Source organism: Argentina silus (genome assembly GCF_951799395.1).
Source record: "Argentina silus genome assembly, chromosome: X".
Classification (NCBI taxonomy): Eukaryota; Metazoa; Chordata; class Actinopteri; order Argentiniformes; family Argentinidae; genus Argentina; species Argentina silus.
Window position 1 is genome coordinate 45,398,962 of NC_139653.1, and position 27,947 is coordinate 45,426,908.

Below are 27,947 nucleotides of genomic sequence, written 5' to 3' on the forward strand. Positions count from 1 at the left end.
TGCTGCTTTTAAGGAAGCTATTATCTTCCTTAAGGCATTACCTGATTAACATCTACAACTTACTTATGTTGTAATAAGTATCTGAAACAGTACAATACTGTTCATATAGTTCAACTCAAAATCGGGTTCATTGGCCACAAAATGCTTATTTATCTTACTTAAAGATATCTCAAAGATAGAACTATGTCACTAAACTTCCTCCACTACCAATAATTAGAATAGCCAGCAAAGCAAGCACACAAGTTTCTACTGAAACTTCCTTTTCTAGTTGTTATTTATATTATTCATATTATTATTCATATTATTATTATTTTCTAAAAATCCATCCTCTCACTTAATAGAGGTGGCATTTCAAAACATTAATAAAAGGAGTGATCACTCATGGTACTGATCCCGGTTGTCTTCACTGGGATATCATGGGAGATTATTTCATTGGTGACTTTGAAGCCAGGGCACCGCCCACGCCGAAGCCCTACAAAGGTATACTGTCCCCTGCTCTCCTGAGCAACACACCTGGCTTCCTCTAATCGTTGAAATCCGTCCAGGGACTTTCCTGCCCGGCTGAATTAAAACAGTCATGACTTGACACTGTTTTACCGCTGTCTTTGTCTTGACATTCCCCCGAGAGCGCAGCGGAGACGTGGACGGTCGCGGAGAGGCCCGCGCGCCACTGGAGCTGCGGCGGTCCTGCATGGCCGCGGGAGAGGATGAAAGGAGACAGGGAGACGGGGGTTTCAGCAGGTCCTACACATGTTCTGTTCGGTCTGTTCTGGGTAGGCGGATGGACGAGATGTCAGCTAGAACCCACAGAGAGAGTGTGGGTGATTAAGGACTGATCTCGGTCCAGTGTATTTACTTAGTGTCCTTATAGACACACACACGCACACACCCACTTCACCTCCTGTCTACATCTGGGCCCAGTATTTCGAAACCTTTAATCTGGATCAGAATGATCCAGATTCTGTAATCCCCTTTTTTGCTATCCGGGATCAAATCGATTTGTCTGATTTTGAGCCAGTTTTTCAAGACATTATCGGATAGGATCATTCTAATCGAGATAACACAAGATCAAAATCACATAATCTGGATTTCCAGTGCTTTGTATAGGCCTCTATCTGCCATCTACTGGGCGAGGTAATGTTACAAGATTTAGTTTAGCCAAAAAAACTACATGAAGAAAGATAGTGAAGACAAAAAAGACAGCTTGCATGTCACTTGTAATTAAATGTATGTACATATACAGTATATGCATAACTCATAATATAACACTTTGACAAAATTCAACATCTCACACTTCATTAAATACTATTACTCACCTGTATTTAAGATATATATATATATTATTTTCCCCCCCAACATCTCCACCTTATTTTTATTGTGTATAGTGACTTTCAACTTCAAAATCCACACTGAATCCACCCTTCCAGTGGGATCAAGATTATCCTGATTTTCAGCATTAAAATGATCCTAATCACTACCTTTGTGTTTGATACCATTCCTTGATACCATTCCATGCATTACAATGAACCCGTCCTCCGATTTCTACCTCCACCGGTCTACTGTACAACCACTCCTTCCTGTTGCACTGCCAAATACTGAAAGGCTTACTCACAGAATCTTGTGGTTAACCACAGTGGAGTGTTCCTTGTACTTGCTTTGTTAAGGTCCTCTGAGATGTTGTGCTACATGTATTATAACATACATGCATGATAATACTCTGGAGAAGACCTCCAGGGCCCAGCATTTATATTAGAATGATTCGGATCCTTTGCTATCCAGGATCAGATAGAGCTAGCTGATTTCCCCAATACTACTAAAAATCTGCCAGATATATCTGATCCTGGATAGCAATAAAGAATCTGGATCATTCTGATAAAGATGAAATGTTTTGAAATACTGGGCCCAGATAACCAGACTTCAATCTATTATTAATACATGTTTATTTGTATGAAAATAATTTGGAAATGAATATTGCAAAAGTCAAATTAATTCAATAAAAACAATGGGAAAACTGTCATTGGCATTTGTAGTTTTAGGGTTTCCATCCATCCATCTACTCTATGAATCAGATACACTGTATGTCAATAAGACCAGTAGGTACCAGAAGGCAGAGAAAACACACTTAGAAGAAAAAAAGGAGACATTCAAACATTTTTCAGCAAGTTTATTTCAGTATAAGTGGTCTTTTTAAAACACCTCACACTGTACCTCAGAAACCACACTTCCTTAACAACGCTCAATAAGCAAGCAAGATCAACATCTTAAAATATGGCCGTGTCCAATATCATTATCATATTCTGTGCAAAAACATTTTTTAAGCATACTGTACTATTTTACAGAAATGAAAGGGAGGAATTGACGTTCTGACAACTGGGGAGGAGGGGGGGGGGGAGAACGGTCACACAATAACCAAGAATTATATTCAATTTGTACAACTTGACTCAACGAGATTAAAATCAGGTGGCTTATATGTAGATATGTGCCTTGTTTTAACAGCCAATGTACACAAGAGCAGTGACACAACAAATCCAACTATAAACACTTCTACTGCTCTCTCTCTCTCTCTCTTCAGTACAGACCAGTCTATGTGTTTGTGTGCGTGCATGTGTATTATAATATCATACATACAGTACATACATTACAACTCAATGTGTTCTAATAAGGCATGTGTGGCAAATTAAAGAAAAGAACAGAAGTTTGAAATCCACAGAAAGTAACAGCATCAAAACCATCAGAATCTTTAGAGCACTGCTTTAAGGCTTAGAAAAAACAGGGAGCAGGGAGGGAGATAGATTAAAATCACACCAGAGCCTTCTGAAAGGAATTTAAATCAAGAACACAGACACAAGGAGAGTGAGAGCGGCCCTGCGGTAACCAGGGGGACTGTGATGTCATAGTGGACTAGGAGAAAGCTGTGATGTCACTGGGGGGAACCAAAGCCTAGTTTCAGGTCCCTCTTCTGGACATGGGGTATATATAGGGGGTGTACCGTAAAAAGGTGTCGTTTCAAAACTAAGTCTGGGACTGTCACATTTCACATTTTTAATAATTAGAATTCATATTTGAGGGGGAAAGGGATCAGTAACCTCAAACTCATAAAATCACAGATATAAAATACATTCATCAACAAATCTTCATCAACAAAAAAAAAAAAAAAAAAAAAAAAAAAAAACAGACCAAAAGAAATTATGCGAAAGCAGAATACCTCAATCAATTCAAGTGGCTCTTCATACACAAACACCCATTTCAGTTAACGACTACACGAGAGGACGGGAGAGGGGGAGCGAAGCAGAAAGCGCCTTTTTTTCTCCTCTCTTCTACGTTGTAGTGACCTTGACACGTCATACTGCCATGAAGCGTTCAGCTACACGATGAGAGAAGAGCATGGGCCTCTCTGTAACTTACAGTAAGTATACTCATTCTGTAACTAATACTCATTCTGCTTTTGGACCTAAAAGTCATTCAATTGCAGGAAGTCGGTTTCGGAGATAAATGAAAAAAATATGATTCCTCATGTGCAACAAGACATGCATGTTTACATTTGAAATGCATATTCATTGCCTCAACGTCAGAATGTTTTAGGTTTTTTTAGCTGAGGTCATGAATCCAGTCATTGATTATTACAGGGCCAATAATCAATGTAATTTTTTTGCATTATCCTGGAAACCCGTGATCTGCAATTGAATACCTTAGTGACAGGGAAGGCTGGTGGAGGTAGAAACCCGAGGAGGGGCTCATTGTAATGTAATAAACACGTTTGATATCATTCCTCATTCCACTCCATGCATTACAATGAGCCCATCCTCCGATTTCTACCTCCACCAGCCTCCACTACTTGGTGACATTCTGTCAGATGACCTAAACATGGCTACATTCTAGTATCCACACGAACATTCCACATAGAATCAAGCATATATATATATATATACATTCCAAGTGGTATGCTAGAATGGGCATTGAAACAAAGCCACATAACTGCTTTAGTACCAAAAGAGGGAGGTTCCTACCCATGATGCAGTGGGAGTGTTGGCGAGATTCTGATGATGGTACCACGTCTGTGTCTGACCAGACAAGAGACACAGTTCCCTGAGAACACCAGAGAAACACTCCCAGCACTCCAACTACGGCAGCAGACCTGGGTCAAACTTAACTGAAGATAAATGTGCTTGATTTAGCACTTCTGGGACGGTTTCACTGTATTCCACTGTACCAATCAAACTAAATCAATGTAGCTCATGTATTTGAAATGACAAATGTATTTGACCCAGGTCTAGTGGGCATATTATGAATATGAAATATGTTGACTATTAACATCAATCCACACTCCGTATAGATCCACATATAGAACTGTATAATGATGCAGCATTGGGAGCAGAAAAAAAACAACGCAATGCAAAGTACTGAGCCAACATAACAACATCAACAACAAAACTGAAACCTCTCTGCAGTCCTGCTATCGAGAACTATGGTTACTGCATGTAACTATGGTTACTGCATGGACTTCTGCTGTGTAAGGGTTGCCAACCTGCCTGGAAACTCACAGAATTAAGCTTCATCACTCCCAACGAGCAGGGACCGTAATCTGGGAGACTTTGTAAAACTACGTGAATCAAATTAATAGTGGAAATGTTAACAACGTTGTAGGATTATTAAAATAATCTCCTGGTTCTGACTCTGAGTTGGCAACCCTACCACTGTGTGCTGCTGTGACTGACTGGGTTCAAACCTGGGTCATCTACGCACCACAACACTGTTAGCCTGCCGGAGCTAAAAACCTAAGCTTTACCTCAGGGAGCTAACGCAGGTCTTAACGTAGGTCTTAACGCAGGTCTCAAGTTACACTGCCTGCACACTGGCTGCTGCTGTGATGGTGGCTAGAGTGGCTGGACCAATGGTGACACTGATTGGCGTCATGTGATCCGTCTCATTGCTAATCATTGGTTGATGACTGAGGCCAATCGCTGTATTTACTGTACTTGTCAAGAACTGTTAAAGTGATATTTTTCCGACAGACAGCAACATATTCGGATTTCAATCAGTTCTAAACACTGTAAACCACGCCCCATGGGCAAACAGTTACCAACGATAAACTACAAAATCATGACCTGGGTACTGTAGTTTACTGTGTCTCCCTTTATGTGATGTATCTATTAGTCCAATGTTAAATTGTACACACAGTAACAGCGTAGGAGTAATGCTTTTTCTTTTCTTTTCTTACAGTAGGTGTCTTTTTTTGCGTTGGATGTTCCGGTTGCTGGGCGCTCATTTTGGCTTTAAGCAATGGACTGCTTGTATGGAGTTCAGAGGGGGGTCCTTTCTTCAGACGGCGACTTCCACACACACACACACAACGCGTCTGACAAACTCCATTTCCTTCTTCACAGTTAGCTTCAGTTTCTGCCCCACAGAGTCCTTTTTGACCCATATATATTATATATAAAAAAATAAGTTATTGCGCATCCAAAAAAAGTGCATCATATGTTCAAAAAATATCTCTTTCATTTCGTTTCACTTTTTCTTCCTTTTAATCCTGCAGATTTTTTTTATTTTTTTTTCTCTCTCGAGGGGTTTGGTTGTCGGTCGTCATGGCGCACCTTCTCTCTGTCTTCTTCACCTCGGTTCACACCACGTGGTTCAACACATGCGCGTCAGTAACAGGGTGGGGTAGGGGGCGGGGGGGGGAAGGGGGGTGGGGTGGTGGGGGTTTTGGGGGCGGGGCGGAAGGGGGCGGACGGGTTTGGAGGGAAGTCCCGCTACGCAATCACCATCGGGACGTCATCTGAAAAGCCGCTGATCATTGGCTGATCTTCATCATCATCACCTTTAGTAGGAAAGAGAAAAATGGGAGAGGAGAGTCAGGTCAGGCTTCATTCAAAGTGCATTTTTGCTACATGTTACAGTTATAAAAGAAGGTACATATAAAACAAACAAACAAACAAACAAACAAAACAAACAAAGGGGAGACAGACAACAGAACACAAGACCGAACAGACAGGACAAGACTGGGAACAGTAACCGAGATGTGTGTGAAAGTGTGTTTTGGGTGGTAATTCTGGATTGTGTTTGTTATCTATGAGTTTAGAGAGATATGCCGATTTGGCAGAGATGGGGGCCTGCTTGTATTTAGTTAAACGTTCCTGCCAGGCATTGAAATCAATTTCTAGATCTGTTTCTTGCTGCTTCAGTTCAGGTTTTCTTGTTTCTTTCTAGAGCTTAAATGGGCAACAATCATCAGTACACTGAACAGACGGTAATGATGTCATTACACGTTTTGTGTAAACAGGGAGTCAGGGAGGATATCATTAAATCTTTGAGATGTGTCCGAGTTTATGGGGCGACTTAAGTTTGTATACAAACTCAGGCGTCCAGAACAGTCTTTGGTGAACTCTGCACACTGTCTGTCTGCCTGTCTGGCTGGTGGAGGCAGGACCCGGAGGACAGGGATATTGTAATGCATGGAATGGAATAGGATATGGTATCAAACATGTGTGTTGATACAATTCTTCATTCCATTCCATGTATTACAATATCCCCGTCCTCCGGGTCCTGCCTCCACCAGCCAGACAGGCAGACAGACAGTGTACAGAGTTCACCAAAGACTGTTCTGTGAATTTATGTGGAGCACCATGTAGTCAACTTTCTTCATATTCTGTGATTTTGAGTGGGGTTGTAAATCCAAAATGTTGGTGATTCACTGCCACCTGCTGTGCTGGAGTGGTAGTATCAACTCAGCATTACAATTAGCCTGTCCTCCAATTCCTACCTCCACTAGCCTCCCCTGCTCTATGCATCTGTATGGGTGTCATATAATGAAACAAGATGTCTGACCCAGATCGTCTCCGGAAGAGAAGATGGCGGAGCCCAGGCGGGAGTTGTAGTGGCTGTTGGCGAAGGCGGTGAAGTTGTTCTGCAGGCGGCGGTGTCGGAGGTACAAGGCCACCAGACCTCCGCAGAGCCCCAGCAGCAGCACGAACAACACAGGCACGACCACGGCGGCCATGTCTCCTGACTTGCTGGAGCTACGCGCCGCGTCACCGGGGCCTGCAGATTAAACATCAATACAGGTTGAATGTTTTTTAGTTTGGCTTTACGTACTTATGTACTCTTCTGAGAATAACTGGGTCACATTTAGTGGGGTGCAGCTTTACAGTACCACAGTACAAACTGTGTATCAGGGAAGGCTGGTGCAGGTAGAAATCGGAGGACGGGCTCATTGTAATGCATGGAATGGAATGAGGAATGGTATCAATGATCCCGTCCTCTGAGTTCTACCTCTGCCAGCCTCCCCTGATACACTAGTCTAGTCTAGTCCGTCCTCACCTGCCCCCAGCTGGTCATAGAGCAGTAGGGCACGGTCTCCACACAGCTGTCCGTTGAGCAGACACCGGGCCTGGACGGAGAAGGTGTAGTTGTGTCCAGCCAGCAGGCTGGTGATCCGGAAGAAAGTCTCTGTCGTGTTGCCCAGACACGTGGTGGCGTTGGACACACTGTCGTACACATGCACCTCGTAGCCCTGAGGGAGAAGAGGGAGGGAGAGACAGACAGACAGACAGACAGACAGACACACACACACACACACACACACACACACACACACACACACACACACACACACACACACGACCACCCACGAACACACACACACACACACACACACACACACACACACACACACACACACACACACACACACACACACACACACACACGACCACCCACGAACACACACACACACGCGAACACACACACGTTTGATATTGTGAGTGGTAGGTTAACATTGTGTTGACTGTGTTTATTCAATAATGTGGTGGGTAGACATTGTGTTGTGTGTGTGTGTGTGTGAGTGTGTGTGTGTGTGTGTGTGTGTGTGTGGTGACTCACCCTGCTCTCGTTGAAAGCTCTCTCCTTCACAGCCAGACTCTTCCAGAACAGGAACACATGGTCTTTCTCTGTCAGTATCTTCAGAGCCTCCGGAGCAGGCAAGGCCACTAACAGACAGAGTTGGTATAGTTAGAACACATACATCAGGGTGTACATCAGGGGAGGCTGGTGAAGGTAGAAATCGGAGGACGGACTCATTGTAATGCATGAAATGGAATGAGGAATGGTATCAAACACACACGAGGTGTGTATTCATACTTGTGTCGAGTGTGTAGTACATTACGGAGGTGTGTGTGTGTAGTACACAGGTGTGTATGTGTATCTGTACTTGTGTTGTGTGTAGTGTCTAGCATGGAGGTGTGTATTCGTACTTGTGTGTAGTGTGTAGTATGGAGGTGTGTGTTCATACTTGTGTGTAGTGTGTAGTATGGAGGTGTGTGTTCATACTTGTGTTGAGTGTGTAGTGTGTAGTATGTAGGTGTGTATTCATACTTGTGTTGAGTGTGTAGTGTGTAGTATGGAGGTGTGTATTCATACTTGTGTTGAGTGTGTAGTGTGTAGTATGGAGGTGTGTATTCATACTTGTGTTGAGTGTGTAGCTGGCCTCCTTGCTCATGTTGCGCAGCCTGACGGAGACACTGTAGCGCCCGCCAGCCTCCAGCCCCTTCAGACTGAACTCCACGGTGTTGTTCTGGGTCGTCAGCTTGTAGCTGCGCTCTGTCTTACGGATCGTGTCCCTCAGGTGGACTGCATACGTCTGCACAGACAGACAGGCAGGCAGGCAGACAAGCAGACAGACAAGCAGGCAGACAAGCAGGCAGACAAGCAGGCAGACAGAGCGACAGACAAAGGAAGCAGGTAGATAGGTAGGTAGGTTAGGGATAGTTGTAAACACCTTTTTTACAAGTAAACTTAGCAAGATTATATTATTTTAAACCCTGGGGGGACGACTTCCAATTAACAGACATAAACTAAAGCACAATGTGAACAGGTAATGGATGACGAGGGGTGAAGACTAACCAGAGGAGAGCTGGGTGAGTCAAATGGAGGCTGCCATTTCAGCGTGGCCTCGGTGGTCTCCACGTGCACCTTGTGGAGGTTACGAGGTGGCAGACGCTCGTTAGGTATCATCTTCACCACCGCATACTCTGAGGGAGGGCCCAGGTAGGGAGAGATTGCCCGAACCTGTCACACACACAGAGACAGAGACAGACAGACACACACAATGACGTAGTATTCTTTGTGCAAATGGAAGCTACTATGGTGTTTATTTTCTGGAGTTGATAGTTTTACAGTTGTAAGCTGCCATAGTATAGACATTTTTGCCTTGGTATATATTGGTATAGGTTCTAGAGTGATCAGGAGGTTCTAGAAGGTTGACTGGAGGTTCCAGAGTAATGAGGAGGAGGTTCTAGAAGGTTGACTGGACTCACCAGGAACAGGTACTGTTCATCACTGTCCACGGTGACGATCAGACTGTTACCAGTGGTGTTGACACTATGAGGGCTACGGTACAGGTCCAGGAACGAGGTGGCAAAGAACAGACCATACACCTGTAGACACACATCAGCATTAACACACTCACTCATCATCACACAAATCTGACAATCACAGGGGTGGGACGATAGGCTCAGCTCACGATACACGTTACTGTCAAGATATCAGAAATGCACTCAGATGGACTCAATTAACTTATTGAGGAGCTAAGTTAAAAATTTTGCATTTGAGCTAGTTTTAGGACAGCCACAACAAGGGGGGGGGGGGTGTAGACTTTTGCAAACAGGTCGTTTTTAATAAATAATTTATATATCAGGATGTAATATAACTAAACCTGATGTGCCTGTCTCATCTGTAGGAGAGCATAGAATTACTGTTGAGTTGTGTGAGAGACTGATAAAGCTGTGTGTGTGTGTGTGTGTGTGTGTGTGTGTGTGTGTGTAGTTTTTCCTAATTTCCCGACCTTTGCGGGGGTTCCGGTGGTGGTCCAGCTACAGTCAACTGATGTCTGGTTGAGGGCTCGGGCTTTGATAAGGGGGGCGTGCGGCTGGGCGCTGGAGGTCTTCTGGTGGGACAGGGCTGTAGGGCTGTCCCCAACACTGGTGTGAGCCCATACTGCTACCTCATACACTGTCCCTGCTGTCAGGTTACATGCTGCGAGAGAGAGGGTGGGGAGAGAAAGAAAGACAGACATGAGCAGTTCTGGTAAAAAAGTGACATGTTTGTTTTCATTCTTTAGAAACGAGACAAGATGTTTAGGGAATGTTAGGGAGCCCAGCGGAGGGGTTACCTTTCAGCACCCGGCTTGGCACGGTGTAGTTCCTGCTCTCCTTCACGTGGGCGTCAAACACCCAGGACAGCACCACTACGTACTGCTTCACCTGGGCCAGGGATAACACAGGTGACAAAGAAACATACAGTATGTTAAGTACATCCAATGGCTTTGAGAAGGTGCTGAATATCAGCGTATATGTTAGGCAACAAAGGTTAGGCAACACACACACACACACGCGCGCACGCCCAACTGACCTCATACACACACACACACGGGTGGACGCACACACACACACGCACACACTCCCAACTGACCTCATACTGTGAGTTGAAGCTGAAGGAAAGGCTCATAGAGTGGTTTGTGACGCTGTCTGTTATGACAGAGGGAGGAGGCAGGGCTGAGAGGAGACAGACAGAGACAGACAATCAGCACCAGTCCCAGTACACAACACCACCTGTAATATAGACCAGGGGCCCACAGGGAGCGATGTTACACTGTACACAGCTACAATGCTACCAGAAGGTATTCATAAGAGATTACTGGGTACAATGTACCAATCAAACTAAATCAAGTGTAGCTCATGTATTTGAATTGACAGGTCTTTGGTATGACAGGTCAAGGTATTTGTCCAGGTCTAGAGGACATATTATTAATTGATGGTCCTGAATGAAAATGAATCCACACTCTTACAGAACTGTATCATGATGCAGCATTGGGAGCAGAACAACCAGACAAGGGGCCAACAGAGGGCGCTGTCACACTGTACACAGCTACAATGACACCAGAGGGTGAAAGGTGAAAAAACTTTTCATGAGAGATCACTGGCCCTGAATAAATTGTGAACTATCATATACGACCATAAACTGAAAGGTTATTCCCATAGCTAGAACTGAACAGATGTAGTTGGTGTGAGAAAGAACCCTTTACCTTTCTGAGGAGTGATGGATTTAACCTCAGTCCAGTTCCCCACTCCTCGACTGGTCACAGCTGCCACCTGCAAAACACAACACTCACAATCAACACTTGAGACCTCAAGCCGGTATCCTTCAAGTATTATATATGTTATCAAATATATCCTTCAATATCGTACAGATTCAACTGGCCTCACATGTCATATGAAGCCATACGGTATCTTGATTTACTATTGGTTTTGCGAGAGACGGGGAAGATGGTGCCAGTCCCACATGGGGATAAAAAAAATGTTTAGTGGGGCAGTGCCACTCTTATATTTTTTATTTTATTGGATAGATTAGATCCCATGCCGACATCTCCACGCAGTTATAGGTGAATTATCAGACTACGTCACACTGACATCACGCAGGTTTGAATACGCATGTCGGTTGCAAAAAGAAAGTTTGAAAGTCCGAAAACATGTCGTGTTGTGGAGTGAGATGTCAGAATCGAAAAGCTGTTAACAAAGGTCTTAATTTTTCATTTTTAATCTGTGTCATTGAAGTCCATGCTAGTGAGCATAAGCTGCTTTAGGTGCCAGTAGTTTAAGTTCTGCTATGTCTTCATCTGTCAGCTCTGAAAACATAATAAAATAAATGTTAGATAACTTACTTTGTTAATACAAATTGCAACCACAGCTGGTTCCACCCAAAAACCATATATCATATATAACCTTTTACGTTAGTCTTTCTACGCTTTGCTCTGGATGGCTGCAGTTGTCTGTCTGTCCTCACTCAGTCTGGCTGGCTTCACCTCTCTCTTGGATGTGTGGATCCACATATTAGTTCCTGAAGTACAAGACTTCTTTGTCTTTCCCATCCTGACCCAGAGCTCAACTTTTAACATAAGTGCACCTATGTTACCTATGTGACCCTAACCTGCAGGAAATGGTATAGAGATTTATTCCTAGCTATCTAATGTATTAACACATTGGTTTAAATGGTGCTTGGCTAGATATGTCAATAACCACAGCTGTATGATTGCAGCAAATGAGCAGTGAATTTTTATTCGATTAAATATGACACTGACAGTGGACTGGGTAAATAACAATGGAAAGGTAAGATAATTTAGTAAATTAACGTTAGGTACATACCCAGTCATACAGGTGCAGTTCGCAGTCAGGATACTGTTGTTTGTCTTGTTGATAATAATCCACGCCTTGTACAACTCCGTCTTCTTGCCCTGTCTTAGGCTAGGCAGCACCTTAGTCTTCAGCACTACAAAGTTTTGAACTTGGTAATCGTGAAATTGTATGTCTTGGACGTGACGACAAAGGACAAAATTGTACGCATCAAGCGACTTGTACGCTTTTAACTTCTCCCGGGTATAAACACTTGGGAGTGTTGATCAGGTAAGTATGTATGTCTGGCCACTGAAGGCCTGGCCATTTCATTTAGTTGTTTAACCATTGACAGGGCGCCAATGCATATAGGTCTGCAAGATGTATCCCATTCACCAAGGTTAGTTTCGTAGTATAACTGTGCCTATCACTGGGTGACAAGCTGTTGTAGTAAGCGGAGATCATTTTAAAACTAAAATCTAAAACTATTACGTTAAGTAATAACATAGCTTACATCAGATTAGTTCGGTAGCTGTCTTCCTCTCTTCATTTGTCCTTTGTTGTTCTTAGAAACGCGAGTTTTCTGCAACCGTGATGCACGCGCAACCCCAATGTTTGCAAACATATAATTAGCCTATAAATTAGGGTTACTGGCAGTTGTCGTTGCTAGATTTGCGTTGCTAAGATTGCGTCTCTCTCGCCCTGTTTCCCTAGAAACGCATGTGTAAGACTAGAACGGCAGGCTAGGGAGACTAGGACAGAGTCAAACACAAGTCATGACAACCTCTAACGAGCAAATGACCGCACAAAATGTTTCTTCACACTTCAGTGATATGAAAAACCGAAAGGAAATCCATATCATTTTGGTGTGAGTGGAGTTTTTGTCCTGTCCTCGCATAGGCGACTTGTCTAAAAAACAACAGCCTTTGGTCTCCTTAATGAAAACAAGAGCCCAAAGAGGCATCACCAAGATGGTGGCGGAGTGAACCAGTTTCCTTTAAAGAGGCTTTGCTGTTAGCATGATGCTAAGATTCACTCATATCTCTTCCCCTGTACTTACCACTCACATGTCATATTAAGCCATTCGTATGTTTCTTACCCTGAACATGTACATATTCATCTGGCCCCACGTGTCATATTAAGCCATTCGTATGTTTCTTACCCTGAACATGTACATATTCATCTGGCCCCACGTGTCATATTAAGCCATTCGTATGTTTCTTACCCTGAACATGTACATATTCATCTGGCCTCACGTGTCATAATAAGCCATATGCCGTTAGCATGATGCTAAGACGCGTCTCGCTGGGTCTCTTACCCTGAACTTGTACAGTGTGCTGGGCTGTAGGTTCTTCACCTCGGTACTGTTGGTGGTGCTCCGCAGAGAGAACCACTCCACACCACTCTTCTCACTGTACTCCACCTGTTGTCACACGTACACACAAACACAGACACAGACACAGACACAGACACAGACACATTTTGACACTCTGTGTACTCTAGTCTGCAGATACTGTCAGAGAAGCAGGCCTGCTCAGGTATATAATTGTAAAAAAAGAAGTAATATTCTAATAAACGATGATTGATTTGTTTGTGGTTGTAAGTGTGTGAGATGATGAGGTCCAGATGAACTCACTATGTACTCTCTGATCATTCCGTGGGCCTTGTCTGGGGGGCTCCATGACGCCTGCACGCTCCCGTCCTCTCCGTTGTCACATGACAGCTGCAGGTTCCTGGGGGGGTCCGGCACTGGGAGACACAGGGGACACCGTTAGGGTCAGTCGTCAGGGGACACCATTGGTGTCAGTCGTCAGGGGACACCGTTAGGGTCAGTCGTCAGGGGACACCGTTAGGGTCAGTCGTCAGGGGACAAATATAACGAATTATTATATTAATTTAGTTTTGTTTTTTTTACATTCATGCAGACAGTAGGAAAGGAGATGAGAGGGAGGATTATGAAGATTGCTGGACCCGGACATCAAACCCGGGACCTTGGAGGAATGGCATATCCTACGTGAGTATTATCATGTGCGTTACTGCCACGACATCTGCATCAGATGTCATATTCAATGAGCGAGCTAAACAGGACCATGTGCTCATCTGCTCTTAGAGTAAGTATTCGGCTGTTTGAGAGAAGGTGTGACTCCTAAACAACCTGACAAGTATTTTTTGCATTTAATAAAAGCCGAACTGGGGCAACCTGTCCTTATTTACAACACAGCCTCATTCAGAGCAAATGAAGGGATCTTCATGGACTGAGTTCATATATACCAGATATACTGCGTGTACTGTGTGTGCTGTGTGTGTGTGTGTGTACTGTGTGTGTGTGTGTGTGTGTGTGTGTGTGTGTGTGTGTGTGTGTGCTGTGTGTGTGCGTGTGTGTAAGTGTGTGTATGTTTTGTATGTATGTGTGTGTGTGCGTGTGTGTGTGTGCGTGTGCGTGTGTGTAAGTGTGTGTATGTATGTGTGTGTGTGCGTGTGTGTGTGTGTGTGTGTAAGTGTGTGCGTGTATGTTTTGTGTGTATGTGTGTGTGCGTGTGTGTGTGTGTGCATGTGTGTGTGTGTGTGTGCGTGTGTGTGCATGTGTGCGTGTGTGTGTGTATGTGTGTGTGTGTGTGTACATGTGTATACTCACATCCCTCGGGTGTGCGCAGGGTGAGAACCTCGTTGGTCTTGTGCTGCTTGCTGAGACACTGCGTCAGCACCTTGACCTGGTAGGTGGTGTCGGGTTTCAACACAGTCAGGATGTAGCTGCTCTTGTTGCTGTGTGTGTCCATGGACGTCCACTGCTGAGTCCCCACCAATCTAGAACACAGACAGATACAGCCATGGTCACACACACACACGGACACGGACACCCACACACACAGAGTTATGGACATGGACATGGACACACAGACACAGATACAGACACGGAAACAGACAGGGAGACACACACATTGATGATTCAAATCTATATTCTTGAACTAGACATTTGATTTAGAGGAGAGGAGAGGAGAGGAGAGGAGAGGAACTCACCTGTAGTATATGAGGAAGTAGCAGGAGGCTAGCGGCAGGTTCTTGGGTCGAGACCAGGTTAGAGTGATGGCCCCAGAGAAGTCTGCAGTCCACTGAAGGTTCTGGATCTTATAGACCAGAGAGTCAGCTGGAGAGAGGAGAGGAGAGGAGAGGAGAGGAGAGGAGGGGAGGAAAGAGGAGAGGAGGGGGGCATAGGGGAGAGGGGGTTAGGGGAGGAGAGGAGAGGAACCAGTCAGAAATACAGCCCATGAACACAATGGTTTTCAAACAATCGAAATGGAACTAGTAACATGGAACTAGCAATAGTAGTGGTGGTGGTAGTACAGTAGTAGTAGTAGTAGCAGTAATAGTAGTAGTAGGTAGTAGTAGTAATAATAGTAGTAGTACAGTAGTAATAGTAGCAATAGTAGTAGTAATAGTAGTAGTAGTAGTGGACATAATTGTAGAAATAGTAAAAGTAAGTAATAGTACAGGGAAGGCTGGTGGAGGCAGAAATCGGAGGACGGGCTCATTGAAATGCATGGACCATTCCTCATTCTATTCCATGCATTACAATGAGCTGTCCTCTGTAGCAGTGACTCACCAGTGCAGTTGTCCTCGTCACTGTGGTCAGAACAGTCCATGAAGCCATCACACCTCTCACTTTCAAGCACACAGGCCTCTTCATCCGCACAGCGAGTACCGTTCACACCACAAGACAAAGGACTTCTCGTGGCTAGAGAGGGAGAGAGAGGGAGGGAGGGAGGGATGGGGTGTTGAGCAGGCAAAACAAGGAAAACAGAGAATGGCAAGCCTACTGCTGCTTGCCCCTTTGTACTGAAGTCATGTTTTGTTTTTTTTCACACCCAGACAAATTAACAGCAACCACTGTTGCATGAAGTGTCCTGCTTCTGATTAATAACATGTACAGTGTGTGGTTGACAGTTGGTTAGCAGGAACATTCTAAACCCAACTGCCAACTTCAGAATGTTGGGATGTTGATTAATGTGCAAGCACTAATCTAAACTAAAAGCACTAAAAACATCAGTTTTACAGAAAAGCACTCAATCAATCAATCCATTTGTACTACAGTGGCTTATTCTTTTTTAAACAAACAAACCATTGTTACCACCAATTGCTTCACAGTAAACCCAAGCCCACATAGGAACATCTCAGAAAAAGGATCCAGAAGGACCTGGTGAGTAATACTGTACCACTTACGACAGTGTGCTTCATCTGAACGGTCCTGGCAGTGTGGGGTCCCGTCGCAGCGCTGCCATTCAGGGATGCAGTGGGGGGGTCGATGGCACAAGAACTGCCCCTTGCTACAGCGACCAGGGGGGAGGGGAGCGGCGGCGTTGGTGGTTACTGGAGTCTGGGTTACTGTACTGTTGGCTGCCATGGAAACAAATATATCATAACAAGTATATTTATTATGATTTATCTGTTATCTTTAACTTAATCTAAAACAGCTAGGGAGAGCACAATCTCGTACAAAACGACCAGGACAAACTTGACCATGAACATCACTGTCAGAGATGGTAAAGCTGAGCTGGAACAAGACCTTTGGCTAGGTGGACACCATCCTTTATAATGTACCTGATATCCAATAGCCAGTAACATTCCTCTCCAAGTAAATGTGTCTACGGTACGTAATGTAAGTACCTATATTTTCATTATTGTGTTGATGTAAATGCTCACTGTATGTGTATTAAATGCAGGGCAGGCTGGTGGAGGTAGAAATCGGAGGGCGGGCTCATTATAATGCATGATACCATTCCTCATTCGATTCCATGCATTACAATGAGTCCGTCCTCCGATTTCTACCTCCACAAGCCTCCCCTGCTGAACACGTGTCTTGGGAAAGACAGTAAAGTTGTATTCCTGCACCTGTGGGACAGCCAAGTTCATCGCTCCTGTCGGGACAGTCGGCATAGCCATCACAGACCCAGGTGTTGATGATGCACGCCCCCGAACCACAGTGGAACCTGTTTGGGGCGCAGGAGGAGGAGCCAGGCGCTGGGGTCTGGGGCGTGCCTGCTCCTAGAAGAGTGTAGGGGAAGGAGGGAGGGTAAAGGAGTGAGAGAGAGTGTAGGAGTAAGGGTGAAGGAGTGAAAGAGAGAGGATTTAGAACAGACTAAGAAGCTCTGACACCTCTCTACTGGAGATTTGTCTAAATGATAGTATTGATTAGGAAAAGATCAAATGAGATGGTAAATAGACATGCTGGGAGTGAATATGAGAGAGAGAGAGTGAAGGAATACAATGCGTGTGTGTGTGTGTGTGAGAGAGAGAGAGAGAGAGTGTGTGAGAGAGAAGGGGAGAATGAAAGAGAGAAACAGAAAGAGAGCAAAAGAGAGAGAGAGGGAGAAAATGAAAGAGTACAGAGTTCTCTTTCTCTGTACTCTTTCATTTTTCCCCTCTCTCTCTCTTTTTTTTCGAAAGAGAGAGAGAGAGAAAGAGAGAGAGAGAGAAAGAGAGAGAGTAGCGGTACCTGAACAGTGAGCCTCGTCAGACCAGTCTCCACAGTCGTTCTCTCCATCACACTTCCACCATGTGGGGACACAGCGGCCGTTACCACACTCAAACTGGAAGTACCGTGAGCAGCCTGAACTCACAGTAGGGGAGGCTACAACACACACACACAATGTTACAGTATCATCTCATTCCTAGGCACGGACAGTATTTTTTCACAAATGTGTATATGAGCATTCAGGCGTGTGTACGTGTGTGTGTATGAACATGCAGGCGTGTGTATGTGTGTGTGTATGAGCATGCAGGCGTGTGTCCGTGTGTCTGTATGAGCCTCTGTATGCACCTGTATGTCTTTATGTATGCGTGTCTATGAGCCTGTATGTCATTGTATACTGTACATGAGTATCAGTGTGCGTGCACTACTGTACAAGTCGTCTGCTCAGACAGTGAAGTGAAAGCAGAGCAGGCTCTCACCACAGTTGGCTTCGTCCGAGTTGTCTCCACAGTCGTTCATGACGTCACACTTCCACCGCAAACTCACACACACTCCGTTGGCACACTGGAACATGTTGTCGTCGCCACACACCTTGCCAGACTCGGACGGACTAGCTGAGGGTCACATAGGAGGTGATCACAACAGATAAACGTGAGTAGAAGTTATTTTTCAGGTACCCGTGAGTGAGTAAGTGGTGTGGGTGGGTGGGTGTGTGTGTGTGTGTGTGTGTGTGTGTGTGTGTGTGAGAGATCAGACCCACCACAGCCGGCGTACTCGGCATCCTCGTCGGAGCCGTCCTCACAGTGCCGCGTGCCGTCACACACCAGAGACTGGAACAGACACTGGGCTCTGTTCCGACACACAAACTCCATGTAGCGCGTACACAGAGGGTCTACAAGGGGGGGGACAAACACTCCATTCACAATAAGAAATAACTGAAATGTTTTTTCTCCAGAATCAAACCCATGTCCCTTTTAACCTGGATCAGAATGATCCGGATTCTTTTTTGCTATCCAGGATCAGATCAGGCTGGCTGATTTCACCAATACTATAAATAGTAGGCATCAGCTAAATGGCATATATAGGGGGGTAGCTTCTGGCTTGCTTCTGGACAGTGGCTTTATCTGTGAACTCACCGCAGTGCTGCTCATCAGCGCCCCCTGGGCAGTCCTCTACACCGTTGCAATGAGCGCTGGAAGGCAGACAGGTACCATTGGAACACAGGAAGCCGTTACAGCGATCTCCCTCTGTCGATAACAACACAACACCCACTCTGTCATTGCCATGCCGACCAAACATATCTATCTAACAGCCCATAGACTTCAAAGGGATAGTTCACTATTTTACAACTTATAGTCAGATGGTTCCTTACCTTGAAAAATGTGCCAGGAGAAACTGTAATCCATGGTTCACAATTGATTGGGAAACAAAAAAAAGGTTCAACATTTTTGGCCAAGTCACCTTAAAATAACTTCCAACCATGTCAAATAATTCATTTGAGGTGATTTGGCCACAAAATGTTGAACCTTTTTTTTGTGAGCTTTTCATTGTTGTTGTTCCCCAATCACTCCCACTGCTGTTTTGTTAACAGTGGCTAAAGTTATCCGAAGTCAGTAGTGGCTATTTAAACAATTCTGAACCATGGATTACAGTTTCTCCTGGCCTATAAATTGTAAAATAGTGAAGTAACCCTAATGACTCTGGTTGAATAACAGTGAGCGCTGAGTTAATTATAATCACGCTTCTGTCTGTGTCACTGCAGATGGTGTCTGGTTTTCCTGGGCAGAAAGCGGTGTGTGTGTGTGTGTGTGTGTGTGTGTGTGTGTGTGTGTGTGTGTGTGTGTGCGCGCGCTTGTGTGTTTACCTGTGTATGGAAGAGAGCGCTGTGTATGTGTATGTGTGTGTGTGTGTGTGTGTGTGTGTGTGTGTGTGTGTGTGTGTGTGTGTGCATGTGTGTGTGTGCGTGTGCCCCCTCACCACAGTGTGAACGCTCCTCGTCAGATCCATCCTGACAGTCGTCGTCCCCGTCACACACCCAGCGCTGGGGGATACAGTGGCCCGTATTACACTGGAAACTACTGGCCTCACACGTATGGTGACCCACTGAGGGAGAGGGAGGAGAGGGAGAGGGAGTAGAGAGAGGGAGGAGAGAGAGGTGAGGCTTTTGACTTGTTTTGCTTTTATCTTGTACATACAGTAGACATCCTTCAATATGCGGTTGAATGACACAAACTCAATAACTAACTCACTATCTAGTTAGTTAGATACTGTAGTATCTATCTATCTACCTATCTATCTACCTATGTATCTATCTATCTGTCTATCCATCCATCTTTCTTTCACCTGTACAGTTGGTCTCGTCAGACCAGTCCCTGCAGTCGTTGTCTCCATCACAGCGCCATGCCTCGCGGATACACACACCTCTCTTACAGGTGTACTCTCCTGGCCCACATTGGTGGCTCTCTGGGACACACACAAGCACACACACACAGTTAGAATCAAACACATACGCATACAAGCACACACACACACACACACACACACACACACACACACACACACAGTTAGAATCAAACACATGCACATACACACACACACACAGTTAGAATCAAACACACACACACACACACACACACACACACACACACACACACACACATACGGTTAGAATCAAACACATACACACACAGTTAGGATCAAACACATATGCGCACACACACACACACACACAGTTAGAATCAAACACATATGCACACACACACACACACTCACAGTTGAATCAAACACATATGCGCACACACACACACACACACACAGTTAGAATCAAACACATATGCACACACACACTCACACACACACACTCACAGTTAGAATCAAACACATATGCACACACACACTCACACACACACACACACACACACACACACACACTCACAGTTAGAATCAAACACATACGCACACACACACACTCACAGTTAGAATCAAACACATACGTGTGCACACACACACACACACACACACACACACACATACGGTTAGAATCAAACACATACGTGTGCACACACACACACAGGGCTCTTACCACAGTGATCCTCGTCACTGTTGTCTCCACAGTCATCCTCGTGGTCACACTTGAAGGCCAGCGGGATGCAGGAGCCAGACGCTACGCAGCGGAACTGGATGGACGTGTCACAAGAGGTAGTGGCTGAGGAGGGAGAGCGGGAGGAGGGAGAGAGAGAGAGGGAGGAGGGAGAGAGGGAGAGAGGGAGGAGGAGGGGGGAAAGAGGGAGGAGGGAGAGAGGGAGAGGAGAGAGAGGGACATGGGACAAAGAGAGATGGAGAAAGAGAGGGGGGGGGGCGGAAGTGGGGAGAGGAGAGAGGGATATCAGAGAGAGGGGGGGACGGGACGGAAGGGGGGAGACGAGAGAGAGGGACATGGGACAAAGAGTGATGGAGAGAGAGAAAGAAAGAGAGAGAGAGAGAGAGAGAGAGAGAAGGGTGGAGTGTTAACTATAAACCTTAGACAGAATTCTCCAGCGCACCAGCAGCGTGAGGAGACACCAGGCTGTACTTACGACACTCCTGCTCGTCACTCATGTCCCCACAGTCGTTATCGCTGTCACACTTCCAGATGCTGCTGATGCACCTGCCGTTGGAGCAGCGGTACTGGTTGGGCAGACACGTGTGCTCTGATTGGACCAAGACACAGTCACGAAGAACCAACGGGGAGAGAGAGAGGAGAGAGAGTTGCGAAAGGGAGTTTATTTCAGTTTTTTTTTTTTTCACGCTTTTAAAAAAAATAATTAGGAACAATGACAATCGGATAGGCACTGTTGATTAGCTGATTCACTAGGACAATCACAAGCACTATGTAAAACTCAGTATATGCCTATGGGTAACTCAGCAACAGTGGAGGCTGGTGGAGGTAGAAATCAGAGGACAAATGTGTTTGGTACCATTCCTCATTCCATTCTACGCATTACAATGAGCCTGTCCTCCAATTTCTACCTCCACCATTGACTTCTACATCTACCAGCCTCCCCTGCTCTGCCGGTTGTTTATACTCTATAGGGGCGTCTCACCTGTCTTGACACAGGTGTTGTTGTGGAGTTGGTACCCTTGGGGACACTGGCACTGGACCGCTCCACTGGGCAGGGTGATGGTGGGAGCTCCATCAGGGCACACACAGGTGTGGCGATGCCCAGGCTGGGGTAGGCACAGCAGGCTACATGGCTGGTCAGCACATGCATTGTGGCCTGGGTGGACACAAACGGTACATTTTAACATATAGGATTCTAACTCGTAACTCTGCTGAGATAGTTGCATGTCCGAAACACACATACACACACTCACACTCACACACACTCACACACACTCACACACACTCACCTCTGGTCTTTCCCTTATAAAAGATCTTTAGGTCCATGACTCCAGTCAGTCTGCCCACGATCATCTCGTTGTCCTGGGAACCTGCTTTAGGAGCCTTGAAGATGCCCATCCTGGACCAGTCATCCCAGTACAGGTCATTCTGAAAACACACACACACACACAACGTGTCTTAGGGGCGAAACAACAATTTAACAAATTAAGTTTAAATTTGAGGCCAAATCAACTGAACACTTGCAGGGTTAAAAACTTAGGACAAGTCAGTAGTGGCTATTTAAACAACTCTGAACCATGGAACCAGTTTCTTCTGGCCCATAAACTACTTTCAAGGTAAATAACCATCTTACTACTGTATAAGGCATAAAATAGTGAACTATTCCTTTATGAAACAACTACAGAAACACACAGCCTAGCCTCTTCTTCTCCACTGTACCTTGAACACAGCGATGGCGTAGGGGTGCGGCAGACCCTCGATAAGTACGCTGCGTTGGGCACCAGTGAAGTCGGCCCTCTCGATGCGGTCTCCGTACGCCTCGGTCCAGTACAGCCAGTGGTCGTCAGCCGTGATACCGTTGGGCCAGCGAACGCCGTCTGACACGATACAGGAGATGTTGGAGCCGTCCATGTTTGCCCGGTACACACCGGCTGCATGGTAACCCCAGTCGGTCCAGAACATCAAACTTGGGGAGGAGGAGAGGGGAGAGATTCAACATCCACTTCCAGTGTGTGTGTGTGTGTGTGTGTGCCGAGCATGTGTGTGCCGAGCATGCGTGTGTATATGTGTGTGTGTGTGTGTGTGTGTGTGTGTGTGTGTATATATATATATATATATATATATGCGCGTGTGTGTGTGTGTGTATGTATATGTGTGTGTGTGTTACCTCTCTCCAGGCAGCAGAACCAGGGCTCGGGGGTGTTCCAACACAGAGGAGTTGAGCACTGTGTGTCGCAGGTCTCCATCAGCATTCGACACCTAAACAACATGACACAACACAGGCTAGTCCACTGAGCACTGAACAATATACAACAACACACATTCACACAATAACTGAGCCCCATCAAGCAGTGGAGGCGGTTGGAGGTAGAAATCAGAGAACGGGCTCATTGTAATGCATGGAATGTAATGAGGAATGGTATCAAACACGATACCATTCCTCATTTCATGAGCCTGTCCTTCGTTTTCTACCTCCACCAGCCTCCCCTGACATCAAGTAATATGCTAAATAAAATATGCTGCTGGGGCACAAATAGAACATCCTGATATCATTAAGGGGCAATGCCTTATTATTGTCCCTGTGGTGACAAATAAAGTTTTATTGGATTGAACTGAGATAGCAAACCAACCGATTCTGCATGAATTTCCTTAATTCACCAACCAATCAGGGTTTCTTTCATTTACCTCAATCTTCTGAGCACCAGCGTCCACCCAGTAGAGCAGTCTGCTGATGGGGTCAAAGGTCAGAGCCTCCACGTTTTGCAGGTCCTTCCTCACCACCACTTCCTGCCCTGAGCTGCCGTTCAGACACAGCCTCTACAGAAAGGGACGGACATAGAGATGAGGTCACTGATATCTCTAAGCTCTAAAGTTTTAATTAATTACACAAAATAATTGAGAAAAGGCTTGAACCAGAAGTACGTTCCTAGACCACATTTTGACGAAACCACTTCGGCTCTCTGGGTTTACCCCCATAGATTATCACCTTCCTATTCTTGTAGATCTGAGAAGATTGGACGGACGGAAGCCTAGGGCAACATTTCCACCTACAGTGTTTAAAAGGCCCTGTTCTCTCTGTTACCATCTGGCAAACGGTACCGGTGTATCCAGACCCGGACCAACAGCTTCTACCTGCAGGCCATAAGACTGCTCAACTGATACCACCTCAGGCAACCCCACCCACCCACTCTCACACACACACACACACACACACGCATTCACACACTTACATGCATAATATTCTAATACTACTATTGTTGCTGCCAAATATTGTTGTTGCGTTTCTGCTGCTAATACTATGACACCTTATGTTATTGTTTGTTTTATTATTATTATATTGCATCACATTGTTGACTGTTGAGGAGCTAGCTTTCCCTAAGCATTTAATTGCACCATCTACAGCTGTATTCTGTGTATTTGATAAATAAACTTTGATTTGATCTGTCTGATTTCAGGTTCATGGTTGTGCTATGGTAACGCAGGGGTACCACGGTAGCAGTAGTGGGTAAACTTGCCATTTTCACATATTTTATTAGAGGTATTTCATCTCTGCAAAACATTCAAACTGAGGGAAAGACAGAGCTGTAACCATATTGCATGTACCAATACAATCCTCTAAGATCTACAGGACCTGGCGGGGGTAAGGTCTAGAGGTTGATTTGGAAATCAGTGATCTGCCAGTTAGGAATAGGTGTATCTGAGTGTTTTTTTTTTAATGCGGTCAAAGATCTCTTGATGAAATGGTGTCCTACCTGAATGGTGTCCAGGGAGATGTCGGCCCAGTACAGACAGTTCTTTTCAAAGTCAAAGTCGAGAGCAACAGCCTCCTGTAGGCCAGCGAGAGGCAGGGCCTGGTCTGTACCTGTAGCCAGGTCGTAGCGGTGGATAGAGTTCCTCACAGCGTACAGGATGAACTCATTACTCTCTATAGGACCAGGACAGACACACCGTTAACTCCACATCACAAATTACTATTATACACATACCTATTAACCCTTATTCATCCAGATTAGTCTCATTGAGATAAAATCTATTTTACAAGAGACACCTGGTCCAACAAACATTAAAGCCCTAGTCCACACCTGACACCTGAACATGTGTACAAACAACCACTCGCCCCGAGTCCATAGACACCTGTGTGGAATATTAAGGGTTGAACAAATAAGCAAGATGGCAACAAATGTCCACCTGGCTTACCATGAGGCAAGATGGAGCTACTAGCATCTTGCTTCTCTTTTGAATCCTCTCAGATCTACATTTACACTTAAGACATTTAACAGACGCCTTTATCCAAAGCGATTTACAACAAAGTACATTTGTCTAAAGTAAGTGGTGATTCATCTACACATCATTCATCATAAGAAAAACAAATCTATGCTAGAACCAGGAGCCATCGGCAGTCACAATGCTAGAAGATAGATGCTACGTTTTATGTATGTGTGTGTGTGTGTGTGTGTGTGTATATATATACACACACACACACACACACACATACATAAAAAGTAGCATCTATCTTCTAGCACCTGCCAGACACCTGTCAGACACCTCTTAGTCCTCTGGGTAGATCCCTACCTCCCCCCTTTACAGTTTCTCTACTGTGTGTGTGTGTGTGTGTGTGTGTGTGTGTGTGTGTGTGTGTGTGTGTGTGTGTGTGTGTGTGTGTGTGTGTGTGTGTGTGTGTATAGGACTAAGAGGTGTCTGACAGGTGTCTGACAGGTGTCTAGGGAGAGTAGGGGCTAGATATTGTAACTGGATAGACACTGACCTCCAACAGGACAAGGCAGCATCTCTCCATCCAGCCTGGTCTCCACGTCTCCTCCACTGCAGCTGTCCCCTGATACCTTCCTGTACCTGAGGAGAACAACACTCATGTTAACATCCAGGGTAATTTATCTCATTGTGACACTAGATGGCGCTGTTCTCCAACATAAGTCAGTCCTGTATAATAGGCTGACGTCACACCTAGAATTTCACCCCATAATCGCAAGACATCTACTGTACAATCATACAACAATGAACATCAAATCTATCATTACAAAATAAATGTATTGCTGTATTATCATAAACTTCAGAAGTGCATATAGACATTGTTCCTGGACAGGGTTAATGTAAATTTCATTTCTAAATGGTGAAACCAACCCTCACAGTAATTGTTTGTTTTCAAATCCAAACCTTTTGAGTATAGAGAGAATAGAAAATGCTTCACTATCCCACTTGTTATGCAAGTCTGTGAATAAGAGAATATTGATGAACAAAATATGCAACATAGACACATGCTGTTGAACTGGGACACTGAAGTCATTTTCATAGATTTGTTTCTTTGTGCCATTTGGCGTATACAACACATACATCCGTGCTGCTGTGGTTGCGGTGACCCAGATGGCCCACTTCAAAACTAGGTTGTGGGTGAAAATGTATTAGTCGCAGCTGGCAGGTGTTTGAGGTCCTTTATAATTGCACCGCGGCCACCATGGCATTTCTCTTTACAGTAAGTGAGTGATGGTGTGTGAGTGTGTGTGTGTGTGTGTGGGGGGGTCTCCTTACCCAGTACTGCGACGATACGTGGTGCCAATGGGGCAGGGCACCGGGGGGGCGTACAGGTTCCCTGAGAACTCTGGGTCGGGCACACACACCTGGAGGGACAGGTCCTCACTCAGCTTGAAGCCATAGTCACTGAGAAAAGAACATACTGTTAGCATACTATACCTCAATTCTATAACACAGTGGCATGCACAGATGATCATCTACAAATTCCCCTCAAAGACTGGGAGAAGCGCTGGCTGTGTTTCAGGGGAGGCTGGTGTAGGTAGAAACCGGAGGACGGGCTCATTGCAATGCAAGGAATGGAATAATTCAGTTAAAATGAGCCCGTCCTACGATTTCTACCTCCACCAGCCTCCCGTGCTCTGTTGGCAGTAGGAGTGACTCTTGGAGAGTGGAATTGAACGCCACACACATCTCCTCTGTGCCAGTGATTTGTTTATTGGTGAGACTATGATTGATAATGTGCACAGACGTTCAGGTTTGAGCTGAGGATACCGACGGTGGGTCGTACCACTCGTAGTCCTGTCGCATGCAGGAGCAGTTGGACACGGTGACCGGGCGGTCAAAGTCCTCTCCGTTGAAGCAGGTAGCGTGAGGCGTACGGCGCTTATACACCATCTCTCTACCCAGCAGGCAGTCGTTACCACGCTCATCAGACGGAGACCAGCGTTTGTAGTCTCCCTCAGCACAGGGCACGCCTGAACACACACGCACACGCACACGCACACACACACACACACACACACACACACACACACACACACACACACACACACACACACAATTGCCAGAGATCCAAATGTTGTAGAGGTCATACAGATGCCAATGTGATGATCCTGCAATTTCCACACACACAACTCACCGAGCACATCGGTAGCGTTGACCTGTAGGATGAGCCAGCTGTGCCTCTGGTCGGCATAGGAACCAAAGATGGTGAAGATGGTGCTCTTCTCCCCAGGCTCGGTCAGTAGCTGATAGACATACACCTCTCTGTCTGAGAACTGGAAGTCTGTCCATGTCTCACCCTCGTTGGTGCTGAACCTGAGACAAAGAAGACATAGAGACAGGAGAGGGTTAACTCTAGCTAGCATGGTAGACAGACATACACCTCTCTGTCTGAGGACCCGTACCCCCTGATTGCTGCCGAACCTGAGATGATTATCATGACTACGAAATACTGTGCTGCTATTCCTTCGAGCTGTGGCGTGTGTTTCAGAGCCTTACTTGAGGTGTGTGGTGGAGCCCCCCTGAGCGATGGCCATCAGGATGCCCCCATGGTCGCCCCAGGTGTAGAAGTGAGGACCGGCCAGTGCCTAGACATGGATCAATAGAAAGAACAACACATTCATCTGACCGCTGAGCTGCAGCAGTAGCATAACTCCTAACCCATCCAAGACACAAAGGGTAATATCAGTGAAAAGCAAGAGATATTTAGGCACACCACCACTGCCATAAATCAGGGCGGCGAATCTACAACGTCTGATTCGTCAGTCGAAACTCAAGAGTGTCTGATAGCAGGGGAGGCTGGTGGAGGTAGAAATTAAATTTGATATTCCATCCCATGCATTACAATGAACCCATCCTCCGATTTCTACCTCCACCAGCCTCCCCTGTGTGTTAGTTATCGTGGATGACAGGAGGCTTGTGGATGGCAGCATGTGATGTGCACAGT

General features: G+C 45.4%; 1 protein-coding gene across 3 annotated transcripts in view; it reads right to left on the reverse strand.

The window, feature by feature from the left end:
• Positions 1–2,147: 2,147 nt before the first annotated feature.
• The window catches only part of sorl1 (sortilin-related receptor, L(DLR class) A repeats containing), a 50,297-nt gene continuing 24,497 nt past the window's right edge, over positions 2,148–27,947 (reverse strand). For 2 of the 3 annotated variants that reach the window (XM_083694843.1, XM_083694844.1), the window contains 37 exons: positions 27,500–27,588; positions 27,138–27,316; positions 26,787–26,973; positions 26,276–26,404; positions 25,497–25,582; positions 24,484–24,656; positions 23,417–23,548; positions 22,899–22,990; positions 22,451–22,697; positions 22,021–22,159; positions 21,714–21,887; positions 21,207–21,320; positions 20,714–20,836; positions 19,975–20,094; positions 19,609–19,734; positions 18,768–18,878; positions 18,392–18,523; positions 18,111–18,245; positions 17,656–17,790; positions 17,052–17,204; positions 16,383–16,556; positions 15,766–15,897; positions 15,183–15,309; positions 14,800–14,969; positions 13,801–13,913; positions 13,483–13,587; positions 11,081–11,147; positions 10,468–10,550; positions 10,169–10,259; positions 9,842–10,032; positions 9,315–9,434; positions 8,902–9,066; positions 8,464–8,638; positions 7,882–7,988; positions 7,321–7,513; positions 6,829–7,041; positions 2,148–5,821 (listed from right to left, as the gene is read on the reverse strand). In XM_083694843.1, the coding sequence (XP_083550969.1) occupies positions 5,754–5,821; positions 6,829–7,041; positions 7,321–7,513; positions 7,882–7,988; positions 8,464–8,638; positions 8,902–9,066; positions 9,315–9,434; positions 9,842–10,032; positions 10,169–10,259; positions 10,468–10,550; positions 11,081–11,147; positions 13,483–13,587; positions 13,801–13,913; positions 14,800–14,969; positions 15,183–15,309; positions 15,766–15,897; positions 16,383–16,556; positions 17,052–17,204; positions 17,656–17,790; positions 18,111–18,245; positions 18,392–18,523; positions 18,768–18,878; positions 19,609–19,734; positions 19,975–20,094; positions 20,714–20,836; positions 21,207–21,320; positions 21,714–21,887; positions 22,021–22,159; positions 22,451–22,697; positions 22,899–22,990; positions 23,417–23,548; positions 24,484–24,656; positions 25,497–25,582; positions 26,276–26,404; positions 26,787–26,973; positions 27,138–27,316; positions 27,500–27,588 (5,070 nt within the window). In that variant the 3' untranslated portion in view covers positions 2,148–5,753. The remainder of the gene's footprint in view (positions 5,822–6,828; positions 7,042–7,320; positions 7,514–7,881; positions 7,989–8,463; positions 8,639–8,901; positions 9,067–9,314; positions 9,435–9,841; positions 10,033–10,168; positions 10,260–10,467; positions 10,551–11,080; positions 11,148–13,482; positions 13,588–13,800; positions 13,914–14,799; positions 14,970–15,182; positions 15,310–15,765; positions 15,898–16,382; positions 16,557–17,051; positions 17,205–17,655; positions 17,791–18,110; positions 18,246–18,391; positions 18,524–18,767; positions 18,879–19,608; positions 19,735–19,974; positions 20,095–20,713; positions 20,837–21,206; positions 21,321–21,713; positions 21,888–22,020; positions 22,160–22,450; positions 22,698–22,898; positions 22,991–23,416; positions 23,549–24,483; positions 24,657–25,496; positions 25,583–26,275; positions 26,405–26,786; positions 26,974–27,137; positions 27,317–27,499; positions 27,589–27,947) is intronic. The other variant, XR_014554898.1, reaches the window with a different exon arrangement.